The sequence below is a fragment of the Erpetoichthys calabaricus genome, chromosome 18 (assembly GCF_900747795.2).
Source record: "Erpetoichthys calabaricus chromosome 18, fErpCal1.3, whole genome shotgun sequence".
Lineage (NCBI taxonomy): Eukaryota > Metazoa > Chordata > Cladistia > Polypteriformes > Polypteridae > Erpetoichthys > Erpetoichthys calabaricus.
In genome coordinates this window covers 75,713,898-75,730,550 of record NC_041411.2, presented here as the reverse complement: position 1 = coordinate 75,730,550, position 16,653 = coordinate 75,713,898, and the positions used below count along the sequence as shown (strand labels likewise).

The 16,653-nt window shown below is 39.5% G+C and overlaps 1 protein-coding gene and 1 long non-coding RNA gene across 3 annotated transcripts in view; both read left to right on the top strand.

Moving 5' to 3' along the window:
- Positions 1-16,653, top strand: part of LOC127526220 (uncharacterized) — a 388,781-nt gene that overhangs the window by 331,643 nt on the left and 40,485 nt on the right. The window lies entirely within an intron of this gene.
- Positions 1-16,653, top strand: part of sumf1 (sulfatase modifying factor 1) — an 83,080-nt gene that overhangs the window by 54,306 nt on the left and 12,121 nt on the right. For both annotated transcript variants that reach the window (XR_007933843.1, XM_028824603.2), the window contains exon 8: positions 4,886-4,945. Coding sequence is in view for 1 of the 2 variants with exons in the window: in XM_028824603.2 (XP_028680436.2) it covers positions 4,886-4,945 (60 nt within the window). In the remaining variant the exon portion in view is untranslated. The remainder of the gene's footprint in view (positions 1-4,885; positions 4,946-16,653) is intronic.

The following is a 16,653-nucleotide window of genomic DNA, read 5'->3' as shown; positions in this document are numbered from 1 at the left end:
TTTTGGAGTCAATGTAGAAATTACAAACTAAGTATGGTAGATTTTTATTAAAATATAATAAGCAGTTATATGGGGAATATGTCTTTTTTTTAAGTCGTTAACAGTATTTTCAACCTAATTTTCATTCTGCTTTTCCAGGTGTTCTAGTTATTTAATTGATTCTTTACTAATTAGCGAGTCTGACACTGAAGTCGTTGCTGCTTTCATCATCCTGGGTGTCTGCTGTGCTGGTTGTTAAATGTCACTGTTAGGGTTAAATGAAGGGAGCAAAGTACACAGGAAAAAGGGAAAATAATAGGAAAACAACAAAAGAGAGTTAACCATTGATAGCTTTAGAAAAAAAGAGAAATATCTCTAAATGTCTTATAAATGTAGCCATACTGTTGTGTTTTACTGCATGCAGAATATGAGAAGACCAGCTAATTAAATGAGATCAGTTATTATTGATTATTATCACCGATTGTGAAGCTGGTTGGAACAAAAACCTGCAGCCACAGGGGGTCCCCAGGACCAAGTTTGGGTACCACTGCCCTAGACTGATGTTTACTTGATTATGTTGACCTCTTTTGTAAGTCACTTTGGATAAAAGCGTCTGCTAAGAAAATATAGTGATCCCCCACTGTATTGCGGTTCATCTCTCGCGCCCCCGCTACATCGCGGAAAAATTCAATAAATACATCCTACCTGTAGCATACTTTGCAGCCAGTTCATAACAAAGCATACGGTTTGAAACAAAGAGTTTTGCGTTACAGTATCCAGATGATTTCTTACAAGGCCCATTACTGGCTGAAAGAGGAGACTCAACCAATCAGAGCGGGATTTTCATTCTCTTGGGCTCTGATTGGCTGCTGCTAACGTGGTGTGCTCTCGCAAGAACAGCGAGAGTGGGTCCCCGATGCATCTCAGTTCTCTGCGTATCACGTACCTTGCTTGTTGTCCGATTGTTGTGAGCAAACTTTTTCTGAACGTTTTGTTTTGTATTAAGCCATGTGATAGCTCCCAAGTGTCCTGCATCTTCTAAGAAGGGAAGGAAAGCGTTACACAGACATCACGCACCATTACGGCTTGAATAAATCGGCGGTACGCTACATTATTATTATTATTATTATTATGTTACTCATATCCTTAGCCCAACATCCACATATCATATGTGTTTACAAGTGTGCTTTAATAAGTTTACATGTGTTTAAAGCGTGTGGGAGGGGTATTTTAAGGCTTAAACTATAAAAAAATATTTATTTATATGGTCTTTCTGTATCGCAGATTTTCACCTATCGCTGATGGGTCTGGAACGTAACTTCATCGATAGGCAGGGGATCACTGTACATGTAAACATTGGTTTGATCAATTCTAAAGCAATATGAATATTTATTTGGTAGTGATGTTTATTTTAATATAGTATGATGTGTTTCAGAGTTTCTTGTTAAAGTCAGGAGCCCTAAAAACTAGTTGGAACACTGTGGAAGATAAATAACTATGTACTTCCACGTCATGCACTCATGGTGAACGTACATTAGTTACTCATGATGCACATTTGCTTAGGTAACACCTTCACAATTTGTAGGATGTTTATTGGTTTTAAATAATTTACATCTGTATCATATTGTACATTATCATCTTCCTGTATCTTTGGATGTTTTGCATGCTCTCTGGTGGTGCTTGCTGCTTGGGTGTAGGTGACCATCACTACATGTTGTTTGCCACATTTTGAAGACTTACGCAGTAATTTGCACATTACACAACTGAACATATAAAGTCTACCTTTTGTGATAAGCTGCCCGGACACAGACAGACGGACACCATTGTACAGTCCACCACACGTTTATCATACATAATTTGTACAATTACTGTGCACAAACCCAGTGCCTCCAGCACCAATCTCCCCCAAAGTCCAGGCTCTCACTCTCTCTGCCTGCTCGTCAGGCCGCCTCCTCTCTCCTTCCTCCAAAACCTTGTCCACTCCTCACCCGACTCCAGTCCTTCTTTGCAGGGAGGCAGCCCCTTTTATAAGTGCAGGTGATCCCCAACACTCCCTAGACACTCCCCTGTGTGGCGAAAGTGCCGGCTGTGTTCCCGGAAGCCCTCCGGGTGTTCCCAGTCTTCTTCCCCCCAGCACTTCCTGGTGTGGCGGAAGTGTTGGGGTTCCGAGTTCTTCAGGCATGGGGGCGTCCCCTGGTGGAGCCCTGCACCCGTGGCCCCTAATGAAACCAGGGCGGTCGCCCTCTCGTGTTCTGGAGGAGGCATGAACCCTCCTCCTGTCTTCCTGGGCGTCCCGGCTGGGGGTGGCACCCAGCCGTCTGCCACAGTACCCCCCCACAAGCTGAGACCCCAGGGACAAGCAGCCAATTCCGCGAGGGCAGGTTTTCCTTGGCGGGAAGCCGACACACTTTGTTCCAGGACCCGGTCCTGTAAAAAAGAAGACAGAACAAGGGGCGGAGACGTTGCCCAGACGCCGCCACTCGGCGTCTCTCTGACGTCTATAAGGGCAACGCTCCCCCCTTTGACCGGCACCCCGGTGCTTGCCAGCTCGGCCCCCCTTTCGTGGCATCCTTGCCCCTTGTGGTGGGACACCGGATGGGACCGGGAGCTCTGTGAACAGCCAGCCTCTTTAGCAATGACCTTTTGTGTCTTGCCCTCCTTGTGCGAGGTGTCAATGGTCATCTTTTGGACAACTGTCAAGTCAGCAGTCTTCCCCATGATTGTGTAGCCTACAGAACTCGACTGAGAGACCATTTAAAGGCTTTTGAGTTAATTAGCTGATTAGAGTGTGGCACCAGGTGTCTTCAATATTGAACCTTTTCACAATATTCTAATTTTCTGAGATACTGAATTTGGGACTTTCATTAGTTGTCAGTTATAATCATCAACATTAAAAGAATTAAAAATTTGAAATGCATCAGTCTGTGTGTAATGAATGAATCTAATATACAAGTTTTACTTTTTGAATGGAATTACTGAAATAAATCAACTTTGTCATGATATTCTAATTTTATGACCAGCACCTGTAGATGTTACATGTCACTTGTAATTCTTGCTTCCAGTTACTTAAATCATGGAGCACACAAGATGTTTTTTCCAGTGATTCTTCATGTTCTTATTGTTTGATACTATTGGGGTAGGGGGATTGGGGGAACAGTGTGTAGCAATCTGCCTCACAACAAGGGGACTAAAGTTTGCATCAGAGCTGCTCCTGACATAGAGTGCGTAGGTTCTCCCCATGTCTGCATGGGTTTCCTATCAGTGCAGTGGTTTCCTCCCATAGTCCAAGCACATGCAAGCTGGGTGGAATGGCATTGGTGAATTTGGCCTTGTGTGTGTTTTTGGGGTGCTCTGTTCAGGGACAGTTCCTTCCTTTTGAACAATGCTTTCAGAAATAGGCTTCCAGCTCCAGGGATAAGCAGGTCTGGAAAATGGGTGGTTGTGTGGATGGTTGGATACTATATTGCTCTTTGTTCTACATCAAGTATTCCAAAAGGACCACTTCTAACAAGGCATCACCAGACTGTAGGGGGTTGCGGTAAATACTGAGAGATCTAGTAGCAGTACTGGGCCACTTCTTAAAGTGGCAACAGTTTGACGTCTGTCTCATCTGCTGTTCTTCGTTTCTGTGGCCAACCACTTCTGATCAAAAACTTGAACAGCACACCTTGGAAACTGCCATTTTTTGGGAGAGACCTTGCAGATTCTGGAAGACACTCTGTGTTCAGTCTTGAATTGATGGTTTGAAGGTTAGACTCTTCCATCTGTCACTTCTTTGCCTTTTGTTTGCTGGCCGTTCTTTCTGCATCTGTGTGGTTCAAACAGCTCACGAGTTCATCGATCATTAGCCCCTGTTTGTTATCTTTGTTTAGTTCTCCACTGGGCTGTAGATCTTCATAGTCTCACTTAATCTTAAACCAATCTGTGCCATTTGGTGCATTAGACAGCAAGAATCCTCCAACGAACTCGGTCTGTTGTGACTTTTGCAGCCTCATCCCAATCGATGTCAGTGGCTTAGAGATCCCCTTTGCAAGTCACTCGCCAGGTCTTGCACTGGCAGCCTTGCTTCCTTTTAACATTTCTAGCTTCCAGTGCAATGCCATCCTGGGGACAGCATGAGTACGTGGCTGGTGAGACACATCTGGCGGATGGTGATGTTGCCCAATAGCTTTGGTTAGTCCCTCTGCCATAGGATTCCTTTGTTTTTGATGGGATTGCAGTAGGTGACATCAAGAATCCATTGCAGGCACCATTTATGGAATACATTAAGTTGTCGACTGAGTCTCTGTGCTGTCCTTCAGGTCTCTCTGGCATATGTGGCCATCTGTGATGCTATGGTAGAGGCAGATCTTGGCTGCATGAGCAGTCGATGCAGTTAACCGTTTTTGATGTAGCCTTTCAAATACGCCTGTTGCTTGGCTATGGATATTCATCAGAGCCTCTGGTAACAGTGCTGTCTAAATAGGTGAACTTGGTCAGCTTGTTGACCTTCTTGTCTCCTACTGGGTGAACTGGCGTGCCTTTTGTTTTCAAATTGTTGTTTTGAAGGCCAGTTTTCCTCCTTTCGTGTTCCAGTTGCAGAACAGCCTCCTGTAGAGTCAGTTGCGTGTGCCACATCATCCATGACATTCAGGTCGGTGAGTCGAGTTTGACAGTGTCACCAAGCTTTCGTATGAAAAATGAACTTTTACTTAATATTGTTACTTTAAAAAAATACAAAAAGTTTTTTTAGAAAATTAATTTAGGAATTCTGCTCTTTCATTAATGCAGGGAACAACAAATAAACATCTAAGACAACATTTATAGCAAAAATCGAGGTCGCCTAAGACCTTTGCACAGCTTTGTATATTTCTTGTTTTGGTTGTTCACTTGTTTATCGTGTTTTTACTTTTTTTTTTCTTTTCAGAAGGGCCCAGAAAGTGGAACAGATAAAGTGAAGAAAGGTGGTTCATACATGTGTCACAAGGTGAGTGCAAGCCAACAACAATCCTAATGATTGTAACTAGAAATCAACTAGGAATTACAGAATAAACAGAGAAGAGTTAATACTGTAGAAACAAATCAATGCATACATTTTATGTAGAAAGAAAGTTTAGCATTCACAGATTAAACCTCAACCTCACTCCCCATTCTTTTTAAGCTTTTTCAAAAAGTATATGCTGTGCCTTGTGTAAGTAACAAGGCAACAGTAAAGCAAAGTCGCACCCTGCTCTGTAAATAACCTTCATGTGCTGTTTTAACCTATTGAATTAGAAACTGTTTCCACAGTGACTGGATTAAAATTCAGAAAAAGAACAGCATCACACTCTCACAGACGGCAACACTTGCTAAAATTGCTGGTTGAAAATAGAACTTTGAAAGTTGACCGTTACTAATGTTTTTTTGTGGCTAGCCACACTTGGATAAAAGATACTAAATTAGGAGGAACAGAAAAAGCCGCAGTTTAAAGTGTGGGCAGAATGGGGAGGGGGCAATTCTAATTATAGGTGAAATTTAGTTAATTAGGTTAATTAATATTAAAACATCCTCCCCTGCACTCACCACATAGCATGCTTTCAGCTACTTTGAGTTTAGGACTTCAATTCTGGTACAAGTTAAGGTTAACTGAAGTGCTGTTAATATGGATTAAAAGGATCAGGACAGACCCACCCCTCCGCATTGTCCAATTGGACTTTTCATGTTCTCCCTGTCTCTGTGGGGGATCGTTACTCAAATTTCTTTGGTTTTTCTCCCACATTGGCAAAGATGAGCTAATAAAGTTATTCAGAATTGACCTTTGTGTGAATGTGAGTGGGTGCGAACGTACGTAATTCATGTTCGACACTAAGGATGAAATTGACTGAAATAAAGTGATAGTAAACAAGAGTGTTGGTGTGCATTTGTGAAAATCCACGTACTTTGTTTATTTATCATTGAATTGATAACTAGACACTTGTCAGCCGGTTTGATTGATAGCCATGCATTTAAGATTATTTAAATCATTAATCTATAGTCTATTTAATGTGCCACTGGGAATAAATGAAGTATCTATCTATCTGTCTATCTAATCCTGCCAGCTATGCTAAAATTAAAGTATATCTATCTTAATTAATCCTGCCAACTATACTAAAATTAAAGTATATCTATCTATCTATCTATCTATCTATCTATCTATCTATCTATCTATCTATCTAATCCTGCCAACTATACTAAAATTAAAGTCTATCCATCTGTCTGTCTATCTAATCCTGCCGACTATACTAAACTTAGTCAGTCTGTCTGTCTGTCTGTCTGTCTGTCTACCTGGAAACTTATAATAAGTGTGTAGAAAAATAAGAATGCATAATAATTGTCAGTTTGTTTGTTTTTGTATTGTTTTAAGATTTAAGTTGTATAACTAAAATATATGTGCTGGTGTGTGAGACTGTAGCTGTCATCCCCTTGTCTTGCTCACATTTATGGAGAAACTATCCTTTGATGTAAGTGGGAGTCTGTACACCTGACCCAGTCTGGCCTTGAACGCCTCCAGAAACAAAATGAAATGCAACATGGTATGAAAATGGGGAAGAACTACCTGTCGATCCCATGATGAAATTCTAGGGTTCTTTGCCTAGGTGTTCATGGCAAGCCTTAGTTCTCCTGGCGTACCTCCCATGCAGGCCTAATTTGTGCAGACTCTTTATAATGCTAGACTCTTGCACTTTGATATCAACAGTGGCAAGAGCTACCTGTTGGTCCCGTGATGAAATTTTGGGGTTCTTGGAGACTTCTTTCAGTATCTTGTGTTCTGCTTTAGGGCTTAACTTGCTGGGGTGTCCTAGTCTGGGCAAGTTGACAGTTGTTTGACATCTTCTTCACTTATAAATGTGTAATTTCCAACTGTTTGGAGGTCTTTTGCAATCTCTTCCCAGAATCCTAGGTATCTATAACATTCTTTTGATCTGAGCTTGGTGATAACAGCGACAGTTAACACCAGACTACATGCCTGAGTTTTACATAAGACAGGATAAGACAATTTGAGGTAGTGGTAAAAGGAGGGGTAGACTTACTTTTCCCACATGTGAAATTTGCATTTATTTTTATTTAAATAATACAATGGACTACAAAATGAAAATGTGGCAAAATGTTATATCAAACCATTACCCTCACCAGAAAGAGCAGATGGGAAGATGAGATGAGATGTTATGTCAATTCTGTCTGTAGGTACTGTTTAAAATGAAGATCAAATCTTGATATGTCCACATATGTTAGAAAAGAAAAAAAAACACATTTCATGGGGTGTAATTACTTTTTCACTGAGAACATGTAAACATGAAACTGTTACAATGCTAGCTATTGACGTTCTACTGACGAAAACTACTACATTAAATTAATTTTTGCATTTGTGAAGTATTTAATTTGTTCTTCAGAATCAAAATGCATATTTAGTTTTCAGTTGCTTTTGTATGAAGTGAATCACAAGTATTAGCTGCACAGGACATTTGTTTCTACATTTCCACAATGTTAGCAATTACAGACTATGGCTTGATTGGGGTCACATAGTGACATGATAGTGGGAACTTAACTGGCCATCTTGTCATTTACACTCCAAATCATTTTATCAAATGTGAGAATAGGTTTTTCATGCAGTTCAATATGTTGTGCAGTTCAGTATCATTATACTGTGAATTTCCCCTTGGGGATTAATAAAGTATCTATCTATCTATCTATACTGTGTGTTCAGAAGTAAACATATTATCAGTCTTATGTGACTGTAATAAAACATTGTAAAACGTCAAGGCACATCATTATATTATGCTTACCTGGGCCCGTCAGAAAGATGTTTTCTCAGAAATTGTGAAAACTCACCCCCCCGTGAGCATTACTTTAACTATTAAAACCATTGTGTGCTTTAACGCCTAGCTTTGCAGCCAGTAAGGGTCCAGGCGGACTTATGACAAACAATGGAGTCTGCTACATTATTTTTAATTGGTGGTTTGGAAGCCACTTACTTATTTATTCAGGTTGAACCCATTTCCAAGCCGGTTATTTATTTTATTAACCAATAGCATGTGGCATTCACTTTCACTTGTCTTGTGACATTTTAATATTTTTAATTCAGTTTTTCCAAATGGTTTTTAAAATGTTAGTGGCTTGTCACCAGCAGGCTCAGCTGTGAATTTCAATGAATGACCTTGTAGCCCTCTGGGCTTATCATTAGTGCTTGTGTGTGTTTTATAATTTAATACTTAAGGCTGCTCAGAATGCATAAGATAATAATAAAAAAAGGTCAAATGTAATTTCAGGGTTAAGGTTAGGGTTAGGGCAGAAGCAGAAGTACAGTTTTATAACAACATTTTTGGCTCCTGAGCTGCTCATATCTTTTGCTTCCAAGTATTTTAATGTTCTATATATTCAGAGGAATTACGTAGTTACTGAAATCTTGGTCAGCTAAAAATCTGTGTTGGGCACGGTGGGGGAAAAAAGAGCTCTGTTTTAAATACATTGCTTCAACCCCTGCTTCTCCGAATTTGATAATTGTCTGCAGCTGGTGGAATAATCTTGAAAACGTACTATTGAGATCTCCTTTCTTAATTGCCACCTAACTATCAGTGCTCACTTTATAATTAGAGTCTCTGGATGGAGATCGCTCTGATTTGATAAAACTGATGAAACATAATTTGGTGTCGTTTAGTGCTGTCGCCATTTAAAGCTACAAAGCTCCCGAGTGTATGAAAGTACAACGCATGATTCCTTTGGACGCCAAGCACATTGACTTGTACAATAATGGGTTCTGCTTGTACTGTCATGTGGAAAAGTAAAGGTGGCTTCGTTTAAGTCCGTCGCTAACTTTACAAAATCCAAATTTATAATAAAAAATGGAAGGAGTTATTATGGTTGATTTTAGATCTTAGTTTAACTAGAATGTGGGTTGAACAGATGGGAGCTAGTGGAGTGTAAATGTCTCAGTAATGTTAAAAAGTTTTCATCCTGAGAATAGCAGAGTCTTGGAAAGAGAAACTGAGTAGTGCAGTAAACATGACGCACGGATACACAAGTTACTTGGCCACGGTACCAGAGGAAGTATTTGGAAAAATCACAGACACTCTTAGATGAACAGGATACCAAGTGTAAAGCATTGTGGTGGAAATGTTCTGGTTTGGGGTATGATTTGCTACATCAGGGTCTGCACAGCGGACCATCATATAATCTACTAGGAATTCTTTATTGCACCAGAGGATGCTTGAGAGTAACGTGAGAGTATCTGTCTTCTAACATGACAATGACCCTAAACATCCCAGTAAATCCACCGTGGAACTGGTCAAAAGAAAGAAACAGAGTTCTGGAATGGTCCATCTGAATCTGAATTCCATCGAGGTGCTGTGTGGTTGGATTTAAAATGGGCTGTACACATAAGAGACACCACTCCAACATCACAGAGGTGATAGAATTCTACTTGGATGAGTGAGAAGAACTTTCTCCCATTCAACATCAAAGGCTTCCAGACAGCTGGGGAGTGCAATGCCATCTATAAGAGCCAAGGGGTGGACCTTTTCCACAGACGTTGCTAGTGAGGTCACCACAGTACAGCTCGAGCGACATCTCAGTCAATGTCAGAGACTGATAGACAATTATAGGAAACACAACTTGAGGGGGGCAATACCAGCTAATAGATCCAGGTTGGGGGCTTTCTTTTTCTACAGATGGAAATGGCATGTCTATTCCTTTGTCGCTGAATAATTTATTGCAGCGTCAGTTCATCATTGATTTTTTTTTTTATTTCCAAATCACATCACATTTACCTAAAGGTACTGTTTAAGTGAAGCTCAAATCTAGATATATCCACATATGTTAAAAAGGAAAAAAACATTTCCTGTAAGAGTGTACTTGCTTTTTCACATAACTGTATGAGTATAATCACATCCTGCATAGTGGCATATGGAACAATGAAAAGCTGAGTTGACTTGAAACTTCTAAATGTCCTACTGTAATATACAGGGTTGGGCAATAGTAGGTTTACAGTTGTTCATATGGAAAAAGACCTGTAGGTTTGAGCATGAGAAAGACGCTATATAAATAAAATGTATTATTTATTATTGCTATTAGGTTATGATTGCTATGCTCAAGCACATTTTAATAATAATAATAAGATGACAAATAAATAATAAAATAATTAATAAGTAAATAATAATACAAGAATAAACTCTGTGTTTCACATTCAACTGTAAACCTACTTTTGCCCACCCCATATATTCAAACATGCTTGTTATTTACATAAAAATGTTACATGCATAGTAAATATTTCTGTAAAGTACAAAGACATATGCAGTGAAGCATACAGTTCCTGTAATGTTGAAAACTTCCCTATTCATGCATCTCATTATTATTCATATATAGTCATATCACAGGTCTACGAAGCGTGTGGGGAACATGATCGGAATGTTCCACCGTCTATGACTTTCATGTAAGCTGTCTGCTGTACTTAACTGCTGAACGCACTGGTGTGTATAAGGACAGCTGCAAAGAATCCCTGCCAGGCTTATTTATGTCACCCAAAGCATTCATATTAGGAGTCACTGTTAAAAACACGCATATATATATTTTTTTTTTTACTAGATGGCAGTAACCAGTGTCTATCTCAGCTCATATAAGTCACAATCACATCTCCAGAAAAGAGTGACTAGGCTGATTCCAGGGCTACAAGGGTTGAATTATGAGGAAAGATTAAAAGAGCTGAGCCTTTATAGTTTAAGGAGATCAAGAGGAGACCTGACTGAAGTGTTTAAAATTATGAAGGGAATTAGTCCAGTGGTTTAAAATGAGTTCAACGAGAACACAGCTGGGTAAATTTCACACAAACAATAAAAAGTTTTTCTTCACACAGAGGACCACAGACACATGGAATAAATGGCCAAGTAGTGCAGTAGGCAGTAGGACTTTAGGGACTTTCAAAACTCAGCTTGATGTTATTTTAGAAGAATGAAGTGGACAGAACTGGCAAGCTTTGTTGGTGTGAACGGCCTGGCCTATTCTCATCCAGATGGTTCATATTGTTTCCTATACTTAGTTTAAACTCTTCAGTCTTTGGAAAGTACATATAGTCACAAGACAGTACACACTGTGAAGTGTGGACCTATCAAGGTTTGATCTTCAGTTAAACAATATCTATAGATAAAGGTGTTACTATGTTACAAACATAAACACACATTTGCATTTTGTAGTCCATTGTATAATTTAAACAAATGGAAATTTAGCATGTGGGAAAAGGTAAGTGAACCTTTACGTGTATCCCAACCTTAAATACCTCAAATTAGAATCGGGTGCACCAGATGATGTGTAAAGGATTAAAAGGATCTTGTCTGGCCCTGTCTTCTTATTTAAACTAACTCACACTTTTAGTTTGGCTTGCTCTTTGTTGTTGAAGTATGTGCTAACACCATGTCCAGGTCAAAGGAGCTCTCTGATGCCTTCAAAAAGAAGGTTATAGATGCCTAGGAGTCTGGGAATGGATTTAAACAGCTCTCCAAACAATTGGAAATCAACCATTCCACTATCCGGTAGATCATCTACACCTGGAGAAGATATCATACAACTGCCAAATGGTCCCAACAAGTTCAGCCTGGGAGCAGAATGCCAGATGCTGAAAGAAATCCCCAAGAACTCCAGGATTTCATCACAGGATCTACAGGTAGCATGTGTGGCTGCTGATGTCATGAGTCTACCATTAGAAACAGGCTGAACAAATGAGATATACATGGGAGGTGTGCAGAAACCTTTGGTGTCGAGAAAGAACATCAGGGCAAGACTAAAATTAGCTCATGAACATCAAGGTAAAGGCCAGGACGTGGAACAATGTGCTCTGGACAGACAAGCCAAAAATAGTTATTTGGCCACAGCACCAGAAGACATGATTGGCAAAAACCAAAGATGAGCATCAGCCTGCTCCAAACCCCAACATGAACACACAAAGAGTCCTGGGTTCATATAAAGGATGGTTTATTAACCAAATTCCTTCAACAATAGCACAAAGCACAGGTTTCTCTCTCCACAATAATTTCTTCTCCTTCCACAGTATTTCCTTTCACCACCACACTGCCCTCCTCCAGTTGAGTGTTGCTCCATGTTCTCCCAGCTCCGACTCACCTGGACAAGGGATTGTGGTCCCTTTTATTAAGAACGTACCGAGAGTACTTCAGGTGCCAGGCCAATGGAAGTACTTCCGGGTCATACGGAAATCCCATTTTAGGGAGTGCATTTTCCGACAGCGCCCCCTTGTGGCACCCATGGTTCCCAGCAGGGCTGTATTGCTGGACAACATTCCCACAATTCCCTACTGCTTCCCAAATGGGTGCTGATACAGAGGGATGCTGCTATCTCCTGTTCTGGGGGAATAAAAAGTCCCTAGCAATATCTTCCACTTCCGGTGGGCTGTCCATATGTCTCCTCCGGCTGTCATTTCCATGTCTGGCTCCTTACTTTCTCTGGTTGGGATGCCCGTCCAACCAATGTGGCATTCATGTGGGATTTGACCAGAAAATCCTGATACAAACCATGGTAGTGTCATGGGGTTGCTTTGCTGCATTAGGACCTGGGCGGCTCACCATCATAGAGTCTAGTGTGATTTTCTTACTATACCAGAGGGTTTTTAATGATGATGTGAGACCATCTTTCAGAAGATTAAAGCTGAATCAAACGTGGACCTTCTAACATGACAGTGGCCCCAAAGAATACCAGTAAATCCACAAAAAGAATGGTTGAAAAGAAAGAAATTTAGGGTTCTAGACTGGCCAAGCCAAAGCCAACATTGAGGTGCTGTGGGGGGCTGTGCATGCAAGATGCCCCTCAAACATCTCACAGTTGAAAGAATTCTGCTTGGATGAGCAGGAAAAACTTTCTCCTGTTTGATGTCAGAGGCTTCTAGATACTTTAGTTAGGAATTGCAATGCCACCTATTTGATCCAAGAGTGGATTTTTTCCACAGATGACGTTACTGAGGTCAGCAGATCTAAGCACACGCTGCAGCTAGGGTGATATTTCAGTCGATGTCAGCGACTGCTTGACAATTATAGGAAACATGACTTGAGGGGGCAACACCAGATATTAGAGCGGGGGTGGGGGGCCTACTTTTCCACAGATGGAAATGGCATATCTGTTCAGTTTCGTTGAATACATTATTGCAAAGTGAAATGTTCATTATATTTTTCAATTACTGTACATCACTTTTATCTATAGATTCTGATTAAAGGAAGGTCAAATCTTGCTTTGTCCAGATATGTTAAAAATATGTTTGAAAGATGCCCCCATCTTCAGCCGGCCATTTGGTGCCATCACTGTTTTGCATGTGCTCGGAGATAGTTGTGGTTTAAGACTACAGTTTAGGTCAACAGGTGGCACCTCCCCGACTGTGCAGCCAGCCATGTGCCTAAGTGAATGTACAAAAACATCACGATACCTTCACACACCCTCTAGGGAGGTTAAGAGACCACTCTCGAATCTTGATTAATCTAACAAAGGTGCGTTTTTTTTCCAGAAGGTCAGACTGCAGCTCATCACATTGAAATTTAACCTTGAGTTTAGATGACAAAACTGGGTCAGTGTGTGCAGCGCCTTTGGTGAAGGTTGTGAAAAATCCCCAGATGTTTGCAAAACCCTTGAAAATACCAAAATAGATTTTAATAATGCATTTTTTTTTCTCTCATTCTGCCGAACTGAAGCTTCAGTTTTAGAAGTACATTTTCACTGTTCATTTTTAACCTTAATGCACGGCTTTGCTAAATTTACTACTTTATTGAAGTAACATTTCAATTATTTACATAGAGAATTGTAATCCATAAAATTATTTTAGTCAACCTAATCTTCATTTGGGATTACTTTGGACAAATAATAGACCCTTGGGGGTCATAGACATTCTGAATTGGAAGATGGGGAGATGGATGTTTTGTGTTTTGTTGGTAAGATTATTACATTCACATTACAGTAATTTATTCATGTCTTCATTTTCCAGACACACTTAAACTGGCAGTGCCTATCCCAATAATTGATTTCATTAGTCCTTTTTTATGAATATGGCATATATAAATATTTACATTAACTCAATAGTGGCACAATGGGTAGTGGTGTTCCCTAAAATCCTCAGGGGACTGATGCTGATGTTGAGATTTTATGTGCTCGTACTGTTAGTTTTTTGCATCCCTCTGTATTAAAATTTTAGATTAAATTACATATACAGTTATCTCTTGTGAACGAATGTGAAAATCCATGAATACGTTTTGGGCCCATGATTTCTGTATATTTTCAGTTTATAAAAGATAAATAAGATGCAAAATGTTGAGAGAAACACAAGATCAAACGATCACGTGTGTGATGCTGGCTGCCAAGACAAAGGTTTGGGGAGCATCCCCCAGTTTGTAGTTCAATAGTTCTTTAGTGAACTATAACTTTTAACAAAATTTAAATTATTATATCAAAGTTGTATGTATATTTATGGTAATAAATGACAACAATGATTAATTTAACCGAGGGATCAGCAGATGTCCTGTAAATAACCAGACTGGACGGTTGTGACATACACACAGATTTCAAGGCTAACAGCTGAATCTAAGAGATATGAGGAAAAACAGGAGTGTAGTAGAATAGTCTTTTTATTTGGATAAGTGTGGACGTTGAAGTCAGAAAAACAACAGGAGACAAAAACACCAATTTAAAATAAAAAGCAATTTCTTTATTCTTGGTGAGTTAAAGAGACTGCCGCCCCTCCAGCTCAGTGCCACTGACTGGTCAGAACAGACAGCACCCTAAAAGAAAGAAATCCTCTCTTTATATTACCTAGCTTATTCATTAACCAAAGAGAAAAAACATGGCAGGTCATACATAGATTGCTGTAAATTATGGTTACATCCTAATTTATTACATGCAAGAGTGTACAGAGTTTATTACCAACTTAAAGAGTCATCAGGGCCTTTATCAGCACACACACACAAGACCAGTTTAAAGCAGTTTCTTATAGTTCAGTACATTAGTTATAAAGAAATTACATTCTTATAGCTTTAATATCTTCATTAGATTTTGTTTGGTTAGATTAATAAATCCTTATTTATTAATCCATAAGGGACATGTTTCTTATAGTTTTAACCAAGAATTCAGAAACTATCACATTGATTTATAATATCACAGGGTGTTCTGTTAGTATCAAGAGGTCAGCATTTTCTCATAAAAGAATGCAAGTTACTGTCATAATTCTGTGCACAAACTTAATTCTTTTTCTACCTAAATGAAGAACAAATCATATAGAAGTAAAAATCATATAGCTCTCTGCAGCATGATTAATACAAAATACAGTCCTCGGTACTGTATTTGTGAGTTAAATATTTATAATCATTACAGTTAAATAATGTTTATTTTTTCTTCCTCATAAGTTATTTGGGTGTGTAAGCCAATGAACCAATCAGTAAATGTCAGGATTATTCAGTACTACTATTATGTAAATTCAGTTGTTTACTGATTCACTGCCCTTCCATTTTTGACTATTCTATAACAGAATGTGATGCATGCTCCCTCTTTGGCATTTGCTGAAGAGATAATTAAAGAAGCAATGAACAGGTTTCCTGCCTGGTTTCTGCCTCAAAGAGGTTTTATCAAACTTGTACTCACTTTTAAAACTAGTGCCCTCATTTTTTACCCAGCAGCCCTTGCAGCAGCTGGCGAAGCTGCCCAATGACCCAGTACTCCTAGGGTTGCTGGGATTTGCAGTCCATTTAAATAGAGCTGCTACTGTGTCATCTATGATTTTCCTTGCTTGGTTACAAAATTTGCAAATTAATTTCCATTTAAGTATTGATGACAAACTTGTGAATGGGTGGATCTGTGAATCATAAACCCGTAAATCTCTAGGGCCGACCAGTACTTTATTTTCCGTCCATATACCGAAACTGCTTGTGTTATGTTAATTACCAATTCTGCATTGTCTCAGTGCAAGTGTGCATGTGTGTGTAACTTGTGATGAACTGGCACCTTATCCAAGCAGCAGCCCCATGTGACCCTGAACAGGTGGTGTGATTTTTGGCTATTTCTGTGTTTGTTTATTAATTTTGTATGAAAGGGAATTTATTAGCATTTTGTTCTTGTAATTATTGCAGTGGGGTTCAGAAAATATTCAGTCCACTTAACTTTGTACACACTGTTGTTTTGTAGATTGAATTTTAAATGGATACATTTGCCAATTTTGCCCATCAATCTACACTCAATACCCCATAATAACAATGTGAAAACATCTTTTCAGAAAGATTTGCAAATTTATTAAAAATCTAAAACAGAAATCTCTCATTCCTAGAAGTATTCAGACCTTTTGCTGTGGCACTCCAAATTGTGCTCAGGTCCATCCTGTTTGTTTTAATTCTCCTTGTGATGTGTCCAGAACTGTATGGGAGTCCACCTGTGGCCAATTGAATTGAGAGCGCATCATCACGTGTACCTGTGTGTAGTAGGTCTGACAGATCATAGTGCATATCAGGGCAAACAGCAAGCCATGAAGTCCAAGGAACTTGTGGTAGAAATTTAACATCATTTTAAAGAAACATCCATCCCCTAACAGGACAAATCATTTATCGGAAAGGAGAAAAGCTGTTGATTGTATCTTTTAATTACTCCTCAGCAAAATGTCTTGGAGGGAGCATTCTTCAAAAGCAGTCTGTTACAGCCTTGGTCCGAATGATCAGA